General features: G+C 41.9%; 1 protein-coding gene across 1 annotated transcript in view; it reads left to right on the top strand.

Moving 5' to 3' along the window:
• Positions 1 to 20914, top strand: part of dock3 (dedicator of cytokinesis 3) — a 946041-nt gene that overhangs the window by 148410 nt on the left and 776717 nt on the right. The window contains exon 3 of the mRNA XM_072280136.1: positions 17315 to 17355. Coding sequence (XP_072136237.1) covers positions 17315 to 17355 — 41 coding nt within the window. The remainder of the gene's footprint in view (positions 1 to 17314; positions 17356 to 20914) is intronic.

Below are 20914 nucleotides of genomic sequence, written 5' to 3'. Positions count from 1 at the left end.
TTGAAGTAGTGAAATAATTTCATTTTCACGCTCGGCAGTTTCTGATATCTCCAAACCCAAATGCATGAAACTGCAATGAGTAAAACTATTCTGAGTTGACTTACTGCTTACTTCTTGATAATAATCAGTGACAAATCACTGCTTATTGAACACAAGCACACACAACTGTTAAAAACTGTTCACTAAGCATGGTGTAGTGTTCGGTAATAGTCTCCTGCCCCAATTAAGTGGCATAGTGTCCCGCTTAACTACTTTAACAAACTTTCTTGATTAGCTTTTGTTCTTAAAAGTTGGCCCGAATAAGCAGCTGCCAAGATTAACTGATGACCCAAATAACTAGAATCCACTATACTTGGAAGGTTTGGGAAGGTGAACAGAGAAGAGGCAGATGGAATACAATGCAAGGATGTGTGGGGTTATGCACTTTGCTGTGAAGAATAAAGGTATAAATTATTTTCTAAATAGTGAGAAAGTTCAGAAATCAGATGTGCAAAGGAACTTCTGAGGTTTAGTTCAGCATTTCTACAGGAGTAACTTGCAGGACGGGTAGGTAGTAAAGAGGGTAAATGCAATGTTAGCATTCATTACAGGAAAACTATAATCTAAAAGCAAAGATGTACTGCTGAATCTTTATAATGTGTTGGTCAGACAGCATTTAGAATATTGTGAATTATTTTGGGTCTTATGTCTGAGGAAGGATGTGCTGGCCCTAGAAAGAGTCTAGAGGAGGATCACAAGAATGATCCCTGGAATGAAAGGCTTAATATACAAGGAGCATTTAATGTCTCAGCCTATACACAATGGAGTTCAGAAGGATGAGGAGGGATATCTTTAAATGCACTGGATTCTGAAATGTCTGGGTAAACTGGATTTGGAGAGGATCCTTTCATTGTAGGAGTGATTAGGATCTGAGGCCATGGCTTTAGAATAAAAGGATGTCCCTTAAAAACTGAGATGATGAGAATATTTTTCAACCAGAGGGTGGTGAACCTGTAGAATTCATTGCCGCAGAAGGCAAAGATTAATAGGTTCTTGATTAGTAAGGAAATTATGGGGCGAAAGTGGGAGATTATGGTTTAAAATAAAACCAGCCATGATTAAATGGTGGACATAATTAATAGGCTGAATAGCCTAATTCTGCTCCAATATTTTGTGCTTTTATGATCTTTAAAGGCCACGCTCTCCTTGCTAGCTGACCATTTATGTCATATTTCATCATTACAGTGTCACAATTCCTGAGCAACAGCACTCACTGAAGCTGTTTGCATTGAGATAAGTCAGCAATGGAAAGAATTATTTTTACATAGTGCAGCCTTGTCGAGTGTTTACTCCGCACTTCTTTTTACGTTTAGAATTTTATCTCTCCTTTAACCACAGTGTAATGAGGAGCCTGATTTAGTTCACCCTTTTTTTCCTCCAATTCATATACATCTCAATTTTGCCCTCAGTCCAGCATACAGTTGAACTTCAAACTTCTTTTATATTTGAATCCACTATTTCATCTGGTAGAATATTTTAAAGATTCACTGCCATGTGATCTATTTTCAATTCAGTTTGCACTGAGTTAATTTAGTTTATTTATGTAATTTCTTGTTTAATATTCTGAGGTTTAGGCGATCTATATTGGCATATTTATTCATGATTAGGTTCTTGTTTAGTAAGGGTGTCCAAGTTTACGAGAAGAAGGCAAGAGATTGGAGTTGAGAGGGAAAAGAAATGTTATGATCGAATGGCAGAGCAGCCTTAATGGGCTGAATGGCCTAATTCTGCTCTTATGTCTTATGGTCTTATTAACTAACTTCCTTCTCTCCAGATGATGAACATATTGTCATTTGATTATTGCATTTAGACTTGCTGTGTGACAGAAATACATGTGCTGGCATAATGATTCATCATAGCTTCTCTGGGCTTTTCTTGGCATTTTCTGTGATTACTTTCATACATTTCAACACTGTCTTTGACAACCTTGATATTTTGATAGCCCCGTGTCATTTTTATTCAGTTTTTTGGGATGTTTTCAGAAATGGCAAGTCTCATATTTATTGTCCATCCTCGTATTGATCTTTGTCATGAGTATTGAAACAAAACTATAAAGAATTGTGCAGATTTCCAAAGTTCAAATTAAATTTATTATTAAATGTCATATGTCACCGTATACATCCCAGAGATTCATTTCTAGCAGGCATATTCAATAAATCATAATAGAATATTAACCATAATAGAATCAGTGAAAGATCGCACCAACAGGGTGTTCAACCAGTGGGCAAGCGATGACGCTTTCTTCCAGTTTAAGATGGCGCTGGTGACTCTCAGTGACTTTTTGCTGGTGGCTAATGAAATGAGGAAAACAACTAAATATTTTGTTAATCACTCTTTTTCCGGTAAACGATAATCACAAGCAATACTCTCTTACTTCCATTTGGACTTGGAGGCAATTCGATGTGGCAGAACCAAGGCTAATTGTCGCTGAGAGTGAGGAAGACCCAAGGTTTGGCAATGGGCCAAATTGGACAGGTCGCTGTTACAAGGATCTATCTTGGTAATAGTGATTAGGGAGACACAGAATCTGTAATTACTGTTACATACCCTGTAACGCAGCGGTCCCCAACCACCAGGCCATGGACCGGTACTGGGCCGCAAAGCATGCGCTGCCGGGCCGCGAGGAAATGATATGATTTGGCGATAGGAGTCAGCTGCACCTTTCCTCATTCTCTGTCACGGCCACTGTTGAGCCATTATGCATGCGAAGGCATTCCCCACACGTCATCCATGTCAGCGCGGGGAGAAGATCAATTCCTCAAGCTTGCAAATGATGGCGGGCTGAAAGGTATGTTTGATGTAACATCTCTGCCGGCATTCAGGATCAAAGTCAAGGCTAAATATCCTGAGATAGCCACGAAAGCACTGAAAACGTTGCTTCCATTTCCAACATACCTCTGCAATGAATGCAACGAAAACTAAATCGTGGAATAGACTGGACATAAGGAACCTCCTTTGAGTACCACTGTCTCCCATCACCTCTCGATGGGACAGTCTTGTTGCAGGGAAACAAGCCCGGGGCTTCCACTGATTCAGCGATATTGGTGTGTTGCAATGATTTTATATGTTCATACGGGGAAAATATGTGCTGTGTGTTTAATATCCAAACGTTACTTAAAATGTTATGATGCTATTGACTTATAAGTGACTTATATAACCATATAACAATTACAGCACAGAAACGGGCCATCTCTGCCCTTCTAGTCCATGCCGAACGCTTACTCTCACCTAGTCCCACTGACCTGCACTCAGCCCATAACCCTCCATTCCTTTCCTGTCCATATACCTATCCAATTTTTCTTTAAATGATAATATCGAACCTGTTTCTGCCACTTCTACTGGAAGTTTGTTCGACACTTACTTCAAGCTCCCCTGTCCTCCCCGATAATTGACTTATCACTGTATTCATGCGAGGAAAATATGCGCTGTGTGTTTAATATTAAATTCGTTAGATAAACCCTTTCAGAAACGAAATTGAGTGTATTAGCCGCTTATCACCTATATTCTGGTCGTGATTAACATCCCCCCACCCCCAAGACAGAATCGCCAAAAACGATTTGCAGAAAAAAAATCGGCAGGTACACGCTTGCGCAGGTCACGCATGCCCAAGGCTTCATGGTTATCGTAGTCTTTTCTGGGTAAACACAATGCATTTGACTGCTACTCTTGTCCGTTGGCAACCCTACCCCCCCACCGGGTCAGCCGGTCCGCAAGAATATTGTCAATGTTAAACTGGTCCGCAGTGCAAAAAAGGTTGGGGACCCCTGCTGTAACGGGTTAAAAGAACCAGCAGAAATGGAACATACCTGGAGTCTGGTTTTGTTGTTAACTAACTCTATTTTATTAGTAACTACGTAATAAAGTAACATAAAACCAGATAAATCAAACAGGTTAGCAGAGTTTATGCATATACAGGTGTGTAAATACAAAACCCAAACTTCCTCAAACTTAGGTGGTAATTGATACAGTCTTACAATGGTAGGTAAGAAAAGTTCGGTTCAGATGCACAGGTTAATTAATGCGAGATGTTTGTAATCCAAAGATGAATGTTGTGAAAAGGCAATTACGTCGATATTCCACAGATTCCATGACAGCAATACAAAATAACAATAGTAGTAGGTTTTATCTCTGAAGTTGTTCCACTCCACACCTGAAATATCACCGACAGTGATCTTCAACGAATATCCTTTCAACACAAGTGGTACCAAACCCGAATTCAGCTACGGGACATCTCGTAGTGGTGGCCACAAGATACTCCAGCAGAATCCAAGTATGGATTATCACCAACAGTAGCTTATCACAAAGGGGACCCTCTTCAAGGGAACCACCACCCACGCAAGGGTGGACACACCGGCAGATTCCACAAGGTTACCCCAAACACACAACGTGATAGCCACTTATCCATTTCCATGACATACGAAATAACCCCAACAGTGATTTGCCACAGGGGTGCCTTTTTTCAGTGAACTACCACACCCAGACAAAGAGTAAATACACGTGGTATTCAGAGGTTTTTCCCTCACCAGAGAACCCACCGCTGTGGATTAACTAAGTGACAATCACACTTTCGTAGTGAAAACAAACTCACCCTCACGGGCTTCTTGGAGAGAGAGTCCAAACAGTGATCTCTTTGTCACTAGGTTTCTTCGGTTTCAAACCTATCTCTCCTCTCTTCTCTTCCTACAAACTTGTTCTAGTTGCAGAAAACTTGTGAGAGTCATTTATCAATACTCAGGATTGATCTCAACTCACCCCTTTTGGGCTACTGAATGTTTAAACCAGTGACCGACTCACTGCTGTTTTCCATTGACCGAATCCATCTTGACTGTAACTGTGTTTGTATGTGTGTCCTTGTATATTCAAAACAAGCTGCAGAGAAACCATAACATCGATTGTCCATCAAATAACCCCATAGCTCTCACTCTGTCACGCTCTCGCTCTCAATCTCTCTCACTCTCTCTGATTCCCTCCTCTTCTCCCCCTCCCCCCCCCCCCCAAACAGTGTCCAAAAGTCAGTCTCATTCTCCCGGCGTTTTAAAGTGACAGTCCACAGAAAATATGAACCCTAGGGGTACATAACATTACCAACCAGTACCTTTATTGTCTCGACAGAAGAACACTTGAACTTACACAGCTGAATACCTGTGTGCACACCTACTAAGTTTTCCTGACCCTCCATGAACAGTCAGAGAATAGAAAAGGTAATACCAGTGGTACGTACCCCGTAACTGGGTTGCCAAACCAGCAGAAATGGACCACTCAGTTGGAGTCTGGATTACTGGAACTAAAAAAGTTTTATTAAAGAAATAAGCAACACAGTACTCTAATAGTAAGGATATAAATGCAACAGGTTAGCAATGAATAAACACACATGTACACAGAACTAGGATAATAGAGTCAATCAAGCTCTATCGCAGTCTAGGGGTAAGATGATCAATCACAAGTGACAGAGTTCAGTTTAGTTCAGTTCGCAGTAACCGCCCGTCGTGCCGCTGGAGAGAGAGAGAGAGAAAACGAATGAATATGCAAATCGGATTCCAAACAGACCTTCGATATTCCTCGCGGTTAGCTTTCGGGCGAGCCCTTTGTAATGTCTTCTGAGGTCACCGACTGTGACCCCTCCATTCCAGACACGATCGTTCTTCAGCAGTGAACCCGGCACCCAGGCAAGGGCGGACACACACTAGGTTCCCGCCGACCGTATCTTTCCACCCTGTGCGTCTATGGCTGGTCCCGCAACCAGTCCTCCAAAAACTCCCACTGACTTGTGGGGGCGCACCGCTTCCAGGGTCTGGTTACCTCGTGGTGTTTTGTGTGTTGTCTTAGCGAACCTGACCCTTTTTATCCCCCTGCTGGGGTATCGCCTGTCCATCACACTTCAAACAGTTCAGGGTTCAAAAGGAGCCGGTCTTGACAATACCCAGACCGGTGTCTCCTTCCGTTAAGCACTCTCGTCTCTTCATTAACATTTCCAAATGCTGCTCCATTGTCTTACTTATTTCTCTCTCCTGAAGACAGGTGGCAGATCAACTGTTGATCCCACTGATGCTAGCACAGGACAGTTAACATCTTAGTCTATGTGTACTTTTGTAACCCTCTTTCGTCACACCAGTAAAATAGAGTCTCCGCTGGCCCTGTGTTCCTCATCGTCCTGTTTCGAATCTTTACATTCATGGGGCACTTCATATACATGTTGGTGGGTCTTTAGTGAGAGTCATCGTTGTCTTGTATCTGAAAACTTCTGCTATTACATTCATTCCTAACAAGTCAGGTTTCTGGGAATAGTTCACAACACTCAGAATAGATATGTCCCACAGAGGAAGAAGTTCTCAAACGGCAGGGGTAGGCAACCATGGCTGACAAAGGAAGTGAAGGAATGCATAAAAGCCGAGGAAAGGGCCTATAAGGTAGCAAAAGTGAGTGGAATATTGGATGATTGTGAAGTTTTTAATATCCAACAAAAGGCAACTAAAAAAGCTATAAGAAGGGAAAAGATGAAATATGAGGGCAGACTAACAATAATATAAAGCAGGATACCAACATTTTTTTTTCGATTAATTAAGAATAAAAGGGATGTTAGAGTTGATATTGGACCACTAGAAAATGATGTATGTGAGGTAGTAATGGGGATAAAGAAATGGCAGGTGAACTTAATGGGTACTTTGCATCTGTCTTCATTGTGGAAGACATCAGCAGTGTGTCAGCGGTCCATGAGGTTCAAAGAACAGGAGTGAGTGCCATTGCAATTACAAAGGAAAAAGTGCTAGGCAAACTGAAAGGTCTTAAGCTGGATAAGTCTCCTGGGCTAGATGGACTACATCCTATAATTCTAAAAGAGGTTGCTGAAGAAACAGCGGATGCATTGGTCATGATCTTTCAAGAATCACTTGATTCTGGCATGGTCCCAGAAGACTGGAAGATTGAAAATGTCACTCCACTCTTTAAGAAGGGAGGAAGGCAGAATAAAGAAAATTATAGGCCAGTTAGCAGTTGTTGGGAAAGTGTTGGAGTCTGTTATTAAGGATGAGGTTTCGAGATACTTGGAGATTAATGATAAAGTAAGTCAAAGTCAGCATGGTTTTTGTAAAGGAAAATCTTGCCTGGCAAATCCGTTAGAGTTCTTCAAGGAAGTAACAAGCAGGGTAGACAAAGGAGAGGCAGTGGATATCATTTACTTTAACTTTCAGATGGCATTTGATAAAACACCACACATGAGGCTGCTTAACAAGATAAAATCCTATGGCGTTACAGGAAAGAAATTGGCATGGATAGCAGAATGGCTGACAGCAGGAGGCAGTGAGTGGGAATAAAAAGGGCCTGTTCCGGTTGGCTGCCGGTGACTAGTTTTCGTCAGGGGTCAGTATTGGGACTGCTGATTTTCACATTGTTTGTCAATGATTTAGATAATGGAATTGATGGCTTTGTGGCAAGATTTGTGGATAATACCAAGATAAGTGGAGGGGTAGGTAATGCTGAGGAAGAAATGCGATTGCAGCAGGACTAAGACAAATTAGAAGGATGGGCAAAAAATGGCAGCTGGAATACAGTGTTGGGAAACATGATGATGCATTTTGGTAAAAGGAACAATAGTGTGAACTATTATCTAAATGGGGAGAAGGTTCAAATGTCAGAGGTGCAGAGAGACTGAGGAGTCCTCATGCAAGTCTCCCAGAAGGTTAATTTATGGGTTGAGTCTGTGGTAAAGAAGGCAAATGCAATGTTGGCATTTATTTCAAGGAGTATAGAATAAAAAAGCAAGGAGATATGATGAGCCTTTAAAAGACACTAGTTAGGCCACAATTGGAGTATTGTCAACAGTTTTACGCCCCATATCTCAGAAAGGATGTGTTGTCATTAGGGAGAGTCCAGAGGAGGTTCACAAGGATGAGTCTTGGAATGAACGGGTTAACATATGAGGAGCATTTGACAGCTTTGGGCCTGTACTTACTGGAATTTTAGAATGCGGGGTGATCTCATTGAAACCTACCGAATGTTGAAAGAACCATATAAGGTGGATGTGGAGAGGATGTTTCCCCTGGTGGGGTATCCAGAACTAGAGGGTACAGTCTCAAAATTGGGGGGCAACCTTTTAGAACAGAGGTAAGGAGGAATTTTTTTTAGCCAGAGAGTAGTAAATCTGAGGTCAAGAACGTGTGTATATTTAAGGTAGAAGTTGATTGTTTTCTGATTGGTAAGAGCATGAAAGGATATGGCAAGAAGGCAGGTGTATGGGGTTGAGTGGGATCTGTGATCAGCCATGATGGAATGGTGGAACAGACTCGATGGGCTGAATGGCCTAATTCTGCTCCTGTGTTTTATGGTATTATGGTCTAAATTCAAATATTACCTTTCAGTGTTATTGACTGGAGTCATGTGACTGACCTTTAATACCTTATTGGCTCTGATCCAGAAATGACAATTGTTAATTTATGGCTCTTTGTTCACTTTGACTTGACTAGTTTTAAACAGTCAATCCAGGAGACCCAGATCCTGAGCTAACGAGAATACTTACATAAACTTGCTATTGTACACAAAACACAACTTATATGAGAATGCTCTCAGGTTTAGCAGGTCAATAGCAGAAGCTTCTTGTGTCCACATTCAACTGCTTTGATTAGAGTATCCCAGAGCAAGAATCAGTTCAAAGTTCACAAAATGGGAGACTGCAAGGACAGTCTGACTGTCGCAGAAAATGGCTGCCTCCACCTCCTTCAAACACATGGCAAGAACAATGACAATTAGTTTCCCTGCTTCAACAGTTCTCGATTCATTTGAATTCACTGATTTGTAGACTGTAGTTCCTTCTGGCCAACATCAGGTACAGGCCGAATCATGGTTGCAGTATCCAGGCCCCAGTGTGTACCGAAGCTACCATATGTTTAGATGAAGATGTAAGTGCCAGGCCAAATCGGAAAATTCAGTTACAGGCTCAATTGAGACGAAGGGTTCTAGGCCCCGGAGTGTACTGAAGCTACAGAACCCTATGTTTGAATGACAATTTAGCTGCCAGGCCAGATTGAAAAAGTCAAGGTGATGGGACCTGAGGTTGAGGGATGGGCTCATTCAGCTCACTGCTCTGCGATGTTTACTCCACTCTGTGCTGAATTCTGGGTTTGGGGATGGACTCTCTGTGGTCTTCAGTTCAGAAGCTATTTGCTTACATGCATCATTTGCATGACTTGTTTTTTTGTCTCAGCACATTAGGTGTTCGGTTTTTTTGGGTTCTTTTGGATTTGTTTGCTATGTGGCTGCTTGTTAGGAGATGAAGCTCAAGGTTGTATAATTATACATACTTTGATAAATGACTATAGACCATAAGACAATAAGATATAGGAGCAGAAATAGGCCATTCGGCCCATCGGGTCTGCTCCGTCATTCAGTCATGGGCTGATCCAATTCTTCCAGTCATCCCCACTCCCCTGCCTTCTCCCCATACCCTTTGACGCCTTGCCTAATCAAGAACCTATCTACCTCTGCCTTAAATGCATCCAGCGACTTGGCCTCCACAGTCGCTCGTGGCAACAAATTCCACAGATTTACTACCCTCTGACTAAGGTAATTTCTCCGCAGCTCTTCTAAATGGATGTCCTTCAATCCTGAAGTCGTGTTCTCTTGTCTTAGACTCTTAACATGGGAAATAACTACTAGACAGGTATATGGAGGAATTTAAGGTGGGGAGTTATATCGATAGATAGATAGATAGATATACTTTATTAATGCCAAGGGAAATTTGGTTTCATTACAGCCGCACCAACCAAGAATAGAGCATAAATATAGCAATACAAAACCCCCCCAACAATCAAACAACAAAATGCAAACTATGCCAGGTGGAAAATAAGTCCAGGACCAGTCTATTAGCTCAGGTATCTGACCCTCCACGGGAGGAGCTGCACGTTTGATGGCCACAGGCAGGAACGACCTCCAGTGCCGCCAAGTGTTGTATCATGGTGGAATGTGGCCGAAATCCAATAGTAAAAAGTTCAATATCAAGTCTGCAAACACGTTCCTCAATCGTAATATGCCCCGGATTGCACCATCCGTTGTTAACCAGATCAGTAAGCACCCAACTCCTTTACGCTTACCGCTCTCAGTGCACTTCCGGTCAGCCGGAATGGTATTACCCACCGAACTCCTCTTCTCCAGAAGTCTCTGTTGTCTCGACCCGGTCCTCTTTCCTCGGCTTCGTGATCCCCCTCTGCATCTTCTGTGTGTTTTCCTCCAGATTTCAGCAGGGGTGTCCGCCACTCTGTTCGCTAAACCGGCCGATATTTGCTGTTCTGTGGAATACACAATGCGCCCTTGCTTCTATCCTGCGTGTCGGGATGTAACTATTTCCAGGGCTAAAGAAAACCTAAATAAAACTCTCTCTACCAGCATGTTAGAGAGGGTGCAGCTTCGACGTGTTACCGTGAGAAAAAAAAATACAAAAAATAAGGTAAATTAACAAGTAAGAAGAAGAAAGTAAGAATAGATCGGAACGGCCGTACCAGGCTGCATACACCACCGGCGCATGCGCACTAACTGTAGGAGGCAGGGTTTGAGGGTCGGCACAACAATGTGGGCCGAAGGGCCTGTACTGTGCTGTACTATTCTATGTTCTATATCTAATCTGTGAACAAACTGTGCAAATACTAAAATAATTCATTATAATAAATAAGTAATAAATCTCAAGAATAGGAGATGAAGAGTCCTTGAAAGTGAGTCCATTGGTTGTGGGAACATTTCAATGATGGGACAAATGAAATTGAAGTTATTCCCTCTCATTCAAGAGCCTGATGGTTGAGGAATTATAACTTTTCCTGAACCTGATGGTGTGAACTCCTGAAGCTCCTGTACCATCTTCTTGATGACAGTACTACCTAGGTGGCGGGAGTCCCTGATGATGGATGCTGCTTTCCTGTGACAACACTCTGCGTAAATGTGCTAAATGGTGTGGAGGGCTTTACCCATGATGGACTAATCCAATCCACTGCTTGTTGTAGGATTTTTCCATTCAATGGCATTGGTGTTTCCATATCAGGAAATGTGATGCAGGCAGTCAATATACTCTCCACCACACATCTATAGAAGTTTGTCAAAGTTTTGGATGTCATGCCAAATCTTTGAAAACTCCTAAGGAATTAGAGGTGCTGTTATACTTTCTTCGTAATTGCACTTGCGTGCTGGTCCCAGGACAGGTCCCCCAAAATGATAACACTGAGGAATTTAAAGTTGCTGACCCTCTCCACCTCTGATCTTCTGATGAGACAGTTTACCATGTGTTTTTTCTTGCCACTCAAAACCTCCTAAGTGAATTATACTGTGCTTTTCATGAGTAATTTTAGATTTTTTTTAAATGGATTCTGTTAGAATCCTTGTCGCTTTCTTAATGGATTATTTGGGATGAAGAAATAATGATGGTAGATTTTCAGAATCATCTTCTGTGAATGGAGGCAGATTCCATTTGGAATTTGAGATGGATAGAGTTTTGGTATAAAATTACGAAGGCATAAGGGGCGTCATGGTAGAGTAGCAATTGGTACAACACTATTACAGCTTGTGGCATCAGAGTTCGGAGTTAAATTCCAGTTCTGTTTGTTTGAATTTTGTATGATCTTCCCGTGAGTGAGTGAGTGACTGTCTTCCAGGTGTTCTGTTTTCCTTTCAAAGTCCAAAGGTTGACCAGTTAGAAGGTTAATTGGTTAATGTAAATAATCATAGTCATACTTTATTGATCCCGGGGGGAAATTGGTTTTTGTTACAGTTGCACCATAAATAATAAATAGTAATAGAACCGTAAATAGTTAAATAGTAATATGTAAGTTATGCCTTTAAATTATGAAATAAGTCCAGGACCAGCCTATTGGCTCAGGGTGTCTGACCCTCCAAGGGAGGAGTTGTAAAGTTTGATGGCCACAGGCAAGAATGACTTCCTATGACGCTCTATGCTGCATCTCGGTGGAATGAGTCTCTGGCTGAATGTACTCCTGTGTCCACCCAGTACATTATGTAATGGATGGGAGACATTGTCCCAGATGGCATGCAACTTAGACAGCATCCTCTTTTCAGACACCACTGTGAGAGAGTCCAGTTCCATCCCCACAACATCACTGGCCTTACGAATGAGTTTGTTGATTCTGTTGGTGTCTGCTACCTCAGCCTGCTGCCTCAGCACACAACAGCAAACATGATCGCACTGGCCACCACAGACTCGTAGAACATCCTCAGCATCATCTAGCAGATGTTAAAAATTGTCCTGTGATTAGGCTAGGGTTAAATAAGTGTGTTGTTGGGTGGTGTATCTCGTTGGGTTGAAAGGGCCTGTTCATGCTGTATCTCGAAATAGAATTATGTGGAAATAAATGAATTAAAAAGGATTTTGGTTACATATCGGCTATGTTCTCATTAAATGGCTTATCAGAGTTGTGGAGCTAAAATAGCCCACTCCTCTCCCCATTTCCTTGTGACCTGTTGTTTAGCAAAATAATTTGCAAGAGAATTTTGTTTGACATGGTATGCACATGGGATGGTGTGTAGTGTATAAAACTACACTAGGTCAGTTAGTCTTGTAAGAGATGAAGGGGACAAATTAAACAAATCCAACAATTTGAAAACATTACCATTTTTTCAACCAGGTATTTAATTAAGTTGAGTTTTGTTTTACGCCATATCCGAAATTTGTGACCTGCTTATTCAAAACTTAGTTTTGACACAGCCATGTTTCCTAACCAGCTAGTTGTCCACATCACTACTCTTCCAAAAAAAAAACTCCCCCTTTCACTCAGTTGGCTCAAACAGCAGTTGTTTGGTTCTATTCTTGTATTTTATTTCAGTCAGAAATTCACCAGAATTGCTTTAACTTAGCGTTATTCAAAAATACAAGATTTGTATATTTATGTTGAAGTCATATTTATGTTGCGAGAGAGAGAGAGAGAGGGATTATATACAACTCTGAGATTTGTCGTTTCCAGGTAGCCCTGAAGCCAAGAAAAAAAGAACAGCAACATGATCAACAATCCCAAAACCGCCTCCCTTGCTCAAAATGTAACAAGAACTTTGACCCCCAAACCTCTTCCCCAGCTCAAAATGCAACAAAAACATTGACCCCCCCTGCTCAAAATGCAACAAGAACAGTGACTCCCAAACCACCTCCCCCGCATGAAACACAAAAAGAACATTGACCCCAGACCCCCTCTCCCCTGCACAAAACGCCACAAGAACATCGACCCCCAAATCCCCCCGTACAAAAAAAATGAGAAAGAACAGGCAAAAACACAGAATATGAAAAAATTGAGGCTGAAAAAAAGTCCATAGTCCAAATCTATATCCAAAATGCAGAAAAAATTGGTAATATCCTCTGGGCACAGCAGCAGGCCACACAGGCTCCCCTCTCCAGCAGCAGAGTGATCCCACCAGCAATCAGAAGGCAGACAGCTGGTGCTCACCTTCTACATTTGCCTTTATGTTTCACTTCCCTCCTCGTTTTAATCGGCGAACAATGAAAGCTTTAAGTAATGATCTTTAAAGAATTATTAGATTCCAAAATGATTCTGGAGGACTGGAAAATTGTAACTGTCACTCCACTCTTCAAGAAGGGAGGGAGGCAGAAGAATGGAAATTATAGGCCAGTTAGCTTGACTTCAGTGGTTGGGAAAATGTTGGAGTCCATTATTAAGGATGTACTGTAATTTCAGGGTACTTGGAGGCATATGATAAAATAGGGCAAAGTCAGTATGGTTTTCTTAAGGGGAAATCTTGCCTGACAAATCTGTTGAATTCTTTGAGAAAATAACAGGCAGGATATTTTGTATTGGGATTTTCAGAACGCCTTTGACAAGGTGCCACACAGAAGGCTGCTTAACTAGAGCCCATGGTATTACTTGAAAGGTAACTAGCATGGATAGAAGATTGGCTGACGTTCATGAGGCAAGGAGCGGAATAATGGGGCCTTTTCTGGTTGACTTATTGCTGTTCCACACGGGTTTATATTAGGACTGCTTCTTTTTACATTACATGTCAAAAATTTGGATGACTGAATTGATGGCTTTGCAGCCAAGCTTACAGATGATATAAATATAGAGGAACAGGTAGCGTTGAGGAAGCAGAGTCTGCTGAAGGAGTAAGACAGATTGGGAAAATGGGTAAAGAAGGGGCAGATGGAATATACTGTAGGGAAGTGTATGGTCATGTACTTTGGTAGAAGAAGTAAAGAAGTATTTTCTAAATGAGTAGAAAATTTTAAAAAGTTAGAGGTCCAGAGAGACTTGGGAGTCCTCGTGCAGGATTTCCTAAAGGTTAATTTGCACGTTGAGTTGGTGGTAAGGAAAGCAAATGCAACGTTAACATTAATTTTAAGAGGACTGGATAAGAGCAAGGATGTAATGCTGTGCCTTTATAAGACAATGTTCAGCCTACACTTGGAGTATTGTGAGCAGTTTTGGGCTCCTTATTTTAAGGATGTCCAGAAGGGGGTTCACAAGGATGATTCCAGGAATGACATGTTTAACATATGAGGAGTACTTGGTGGCTGTGGGACTGTACTCGTGCTTAGAAGGATGAGGAGGAATCTCATTGAAGACTATCTAATATTGGCCTAGATAGAATAGATATGGGGAGGATGTTTTCTATATTGGGTGAGTCTGGGACCAGAGGGCACAGCCTCAGATTAGAGGGACATCTATATAGAACAGGAATTTCTTTTGCCAGAGGATAATGAAACTGTGGAATTTATTGCAGCAATTTATCTGTGGAGTCAGAATCATTGAGTGTATTTAAAATGGAGGTTGATGCTTTCTTGATTAGTGAGGGGATCAAAGATTATGGGAAAAGGCAGAAAAATGGGATTGAGAGGGATAATAATTCAGCCAGGATTGAATGGCCGACTCAATGGCTGAATGCCCTAATTCTGCTCCTGTGCTTTATGGTCTGATAACTGCTGAATGAGACTTGTTCTCCATCATTTCATTTAATCCGAATCTCTCTTCTTACTGACATATTAGCTTGGTGTTAATCGTGTTTTTAACATTTGCATCATTGCTACAAATTTGTTAATGGTTTTGCCCCTCCCTCATTTTATAAAATGTTCATCCTATATTGTTCAGAGGTATCTGTGCTCTCCCACTTTAGGCCACCATTCATCCCTGAATTAATTTACTTCAATTTCTTGCTCTCTTTTGACAATTGTATATCGTTATATGTTATGTTATTGAACAGTAGATTTGCCAATTTTTAGTTCTTACTGATAATTGTCATTCTTCTACTGAATTTTATGATATTATGGTATTTAAATAGCCAATTACAAGATCAGGATGTTCCTCAGAATCAAACAGAATATTAAGGAAATCAACTAATCACTAGAAAAATGAAATTTTCAGTAATAACACATGTTCAAAAAGTAGTCAAATTTTAAAGTAATGGACAGTGGACTAACGTAGAACATAGAACAGTACAGCATAGGAACAGACAACTCCATCCACAATGCTGTCCCGAATGAGATAAAAAGCAAATCGAATATACCCAAACACCAATGCCTCTTATCTGCACCATGTCCATATCCATCCATCTTCCTTGCATCTGTGTGCCTATCCAAATGTCTCTTAAAAGCCTCCAATGTACTTCTATCACCATACCAGGCAGTGCAATCCAGGCATCCATGACTAAGTTTTTAAAAAAAACTTACTCTTCATATTCCCCCTTGAACCTATCCCCACTCACCTTCAATGCATGCCCTCTTGTATTGAACATTTCAGCCCTGGGAAACAGATACTCTCTGTCCACTCTATCTATGCCTCTCATAATCTAGTAAACCTCTATCAGATTTCCCCCTTAGCCTTCGGCACTCTAGTGGCAAAGAATATAACCTCCGTGTTAACTATTCTTTTGCTTTGCTGTGATGACTAAAAAAAAAGTATTTATTATGATGAGTGACAAATGTGTTGATCAAGGAAATGAGTATTTCTGAAAGGTGGAAAAGAAGCAGAGAACATATTAATAATATCCCAAATATATTAATATTTTTTGTATTATTCACTCACAAAAGCATACAAGAGAATAGGAACAGAAGAAGGTGACTTGGTTCCTCAAGCCTGCCTTACTATTCAACAAGACCATGACTGATCCGCCCTAGGTCTCAGCTTTCCTGGTCTCAAGATGGCAATGAGCTGTGTCCTCCGTTGAGGCCACAGCTCAGTTTTAGTTGTATTTATTGGGTCTTTGGGGATGGTTTATGAACAGAGAGAGGAATTGGTGATCAAATTGGGGTTTTAGGGATATGAGGAACTTGGAGTACAGGCTTAGAGTCTTAAGTCTCTGCTCCACGTTAGAAAAATCGTGACACGGACAAGGGACACCTACAGACTAAGTCAGGATGTTTGGCCAAACCAAATGTCGGACTGGTAGACCAGCATAGATGGAGGCTAATGGCTCCCCAGGGTCAGCGAGTTGTCAGCGGGTTCCTCAGTTGTAGTTCTGTGCAGGCAAGTGGAATGAGATCCAATGGTACCCTGGGTTCAAGAATTGAAGTTTGACGCCCGGTGTTCGATGTTCAGTTGGTCTTGTGGTCAGTGCTGAGAATTAAGGCCTGAGGGTTGAATTGAAAGTCAGGAGGTTGTGGCCTGTTGGCCAAAACCCAAAGCCTGAGATCTCTGGGACTTTGACCACTCCAATGGAATTTCAGTGTCTTAGAGTCCATATCTAAGTTCAAGTTTTTGGAGTGAATAGATGATGTTCTGTCTTAGGGGTTAGAGGACTGAGTATGTGCGTGGTGGGTGGGAGGAACAAACAGAATTGCTCTTGCTGTTGTTGTTTTGTTGCTTGTGGTCTATGTTATTCATTCCAAGAATTGTGGTTATGCCATGTTGATGCTAGAATGTGTGTCGTTGCTTGCAGGCTGCCCTTAGCACACACTCAGTGGGTTGGTTGTTAACATAAATGATGCACAATAAATAAACTTGAATCTTAAATCTTGAACAAGATGTATAATAGAGGAGAAAAAATGGTGTGAGTGCATTGGAAGAAGAAAATGTTATGTAACTACGGTTGAAAATCAGAGGTACAAAATTAAAGGAATAAAGGAAATACAAGCCTCAGGCAGTGTATGAATATTGAAAAGGAGATTCATAGAAAAGGCATGCGAGTTGAACAGTTCTACAGCAAATCAGACTGTTAGTGCTGTAAACTGATGGCAAAATATTTGTTGATGGATTCTTCGCTATATTTTCAGTGAGTGACCTCAAAATTACATATAATTTAGCTCTATCACTTTTTATTGTTAACTTTACTTTGTCTGTCTTTTCAGGATGGTTCAGAGGATTTGCAACCAAGAAGCCTTCAGTTAAGGTAAGCACTAAAAACAACGAGCTGGAAGCACTCAATGATCAGGCAGCATCTGTAGGCAGATAAACTATTATGGGTTGATGACTTGTTAGTGAGTGATTTAGATAAGCTGTTAACAATATCATGTTTTTACTTAAAACCAGGTTATCAACTGGGAAATGTTAGAAAAGAAACTTTAAGTTCCTGTCAATGGAAATGAGAACAAAAATGAAGATCCTGTGTATGGTGGAGACCAAGAGAGGTTAAATTACCCAACTGGTGGTAGTGCTAGCTTTCCATTTCCAGAAATATGTTGTCTTGCAATCAATCAATAAGAATTGTTATAAGAATCACATTGAAAACTGACAGTTCCTGTAGAATTAATTATAAATATATAAATGGACAGCCAATGGTTGGTGGGCTGAAGGGCCCTTTTCAGTTCTGTATCTATTACTGCAATTACATTGACTTTTTAATCAGTTAAGTTTTTTTTCCCCAAGAAGTTTGGTGATGTCCATCTAAAGAATATCTTTATTTCAATCCATTCAGTTAAATCAGGTTTATTTTGTTATCCACTCCCACCCCCTATAACATCACGAGCTGCCAATGAAATTAATTTTAAGCTTTGCTTATAGTCATCACTCATTTATGTTAATTGCTAAATAGTTACACTGGTGATGCATCAGGTAAGATAGTCATAGTCATACTTTATTGATCCCAGGGGAAATTGGTTTTCATTACAGTTGCACCAAAAATAATTACATATTAATAAAACCATAAATAGTTAAATAGTAATATGTAATTTATGCCAGGACCAGCCTATTGCCTCAGGGTGTCTGACCCTCCAAGGGAGGAGTTGTAAAGTTTGATGGCCACAGGCAGGAATGACCTCCTATGACGCTCTGTGTTGCATCTTGGTGGAATGAGTCTCTGGCTGAATGTACTCCTGTGCCCAACCAGTACATTATGTAGTGGATGGGAGACATTGTCCAAGATGGCATGCAACTTGGACAGCATCCTCTTTTCAGACACCACCGTCAGAGAGTCCAGTTCCATCCCCACAACATCACTGGCCTTACGAATGAGTTTGTTGATTCTGTTGGTGTCTGCTACCTGCTGCCCCAGCACACAACAGCAAACATGATTGCACTGGCCACCACTGACTCATAGAACATCCTCAGCATCGTCCGGCAGATGTTAAAGGACCTCAGGAAATAGAGACGGCTCTGACCCTCCTTGTAGACAGCCTCAGTGTTCTTTACCAGTCCAGTTTATTGTCAATTCGTATCCCCAGGTATTTGTAATCCTCCACCATGTCCAAACTGACCACCTGGATGGAAACAGGGGTCACCGGTACCTTAGCTCTCCTCAGGTCTACCACCCGTTCCTTACTCTTTTTCACATTAAGCTGCAGATAATTCTGCTCACACCATGTGGCAAAGTTTCCTACCGTAACCCTGTACTCAGCCTCATCTCGCTTGCTGATGCATCCAACTATGGCAGAGTCATCAGAAAACTTCTGAAGATGACAAGATTCTGTGCAGTAGTTGAAGTCCGAGGTGTAAATGGTGAAGAGAAGGGGAGACAAGACAGTCCCCTGTGGAGCCCCAGTGCAGCTGATCACTCTGTCGGACACACAGTGTTGCAAGCACACATACTGTGGTCTGCCAGTCAGGTAATCAAGAATCCATGACACCAGGGAAGCATCCACCTGCATCGCTGTCAGCTTTTCCCCCAGCAGAGCAGGGCGGATGGTGTTGAACGCACTGGAGAAGTCAAAAAACGTGACCCTCACAGTGCTCGCTGGCTTGTCCAGGTGGGCGTAGACACGGTTCAGCAGGTAGACGATGTCATCCTGAACTTCTAGCCGGGGCTGGTAGGTGAACTGGAGGGGATCTAAGTGTGGCCTGACCATAGGCCGGAGCAGCTCCAGAACAGGTCTCTGCAGGGTCTTCATGATGTGGGAGGTCAATGCCACCGGTCTGTAGTCATTGAGGCTGCTGGGGCGAGGCGTCTTTGGCACAGGGACGAGGCAGGACGTCTTCCACAGCACAGGAGCCCTCCGGAGCCTCAGGCTCAGGTTGAAGACATGGCGAAGTACTCCATATAGCTGAGGGGCACAGGCTTTGAGCACCCTGGTACTGACACCGTCCGTTCCTGCAGCCTTGCTGGGGTTGAGACGTTTCAGCTATCTTCTCACCTGTTCAGCTGTGAAGCCCACTGTGGTGGTTTTGTGTGGGGAAGGGGTATAGTCATGAGAGCAGGGTGGGGGACTGTGAGGAGGGGTAGTAGGGGAGAGTGGAATATGTGTTGGTTGGGGGCCGACAACAGATGACTCATGTGGGGGATGGGCAGGGGCCACAATGTCAAATCTGTTAAAGAACAGGTTAAGTTCATTGGCCCCGTCCACACTGCCTTCAGCTCCTCTGTTGCTAGTTTGCCGGAACCCTGTGATGGTCCTCATCCCACTCCAGGCCTCTCTCATGTTGTTCTGCTGGAGTTTCCACTCAAGCTTTCTCCTTTACCTGTCTTTAGCCTCCCTGATCCTGGCTTTCAGGTCCTTCTCTATTGCCCTGAGCTCCTCCCTATTTCCATCTCTAAACACCCGCTTTTTAGCGTTCAGGAAGTCCTTAATGTCCTTTGTTACCCATGGCTTGTTATTTGAATAACAAAGGATAGTTCTTGTAGGAACATTACAGTCCACACAGAAGTTGATGTAATCAGTGATGCATTCTGTGAGCCCATCAATATCCTCTCCATGTGGCTCACAGAGTGCCTGCCAGTCTGTCACCTCAAAACATACTGATACTGAACATACAAAAGATACTGCATTAGTAATCTGGAGACTTGATTTAAAATCTTATCATATGGTTGCGAATCTTGAATTAATAATTTGGAATATGTTAATATCATATTCTGAGTAATTATGACTGTAAAAACAAGATTGTTGATTTACCTGGGCCTTTAGTGAGGGCAAGGTGCCATGTGGTCTGAATGCAGTTGGTTATTAAATAATCCAGTAAACCACTCAGTTGCACCAATGCTACTTTTGAAACAAAATAAAACTGGATGGACCACCTGACATCAACCTAGACTTTGGGTTTAGTCATGGCAAATTTGCTTCCAGCCCTTTTGACCTTGCAAAATCCTCCCTCTGAATCATTGAATTTTGAAGGAACACACACAAAATGCTGGAGGAATTCAGCAGGCCAAGCAGCATCTATGGGAAAGAGTACAGTCGATGTTTTGGGCTGAGAACCTTCAGCAGAGCCTGCTGAAATGTCAACTACACTTTTTTTTTTACCACAATAGATGCTACCTAGCCTGCTAAGATGCTCCAGCATTTTGTGTGTGTTGCTTGGATTTTCAGCATCTGCAGACTTTCTTTGTGATTGGATTACTTCTTGAAGGAAACAGCTGCCAGACTGACTTTTCAGCAACTCATGACTGAACCACCATAAGGGATAAATCTTTCAGAAAAGTACGAGGCAGGACAAATTATGAGAGTATTAGGCAGGACCTAGGGAAAACTTTATTGAGACCAGCTGCTTTTGAGCAAGTCTGTATCTGACATGTGGAAGCT

This window comes from Mobula birostris, chromosome 16 (assembly GCF_030028105.1).
Source record: "Mobula birostris isolate sMobBir1 chromosome 16, sMobBir1.hap1, whole genome shotgun sequence".
Taxonomy (NCBI): domain Eukaryota; kingdom Metazoa; phylum Chordata; class Chondrichthyes; order Myliobatiformes; family Myliobatidae; genus Mobula; species Mobula birostris.
The sequence above is the reverse complement of the archived record's forward strand: the minus strand, read 5'-3'. Positions and strand labels throughout refer to the sequence as shown.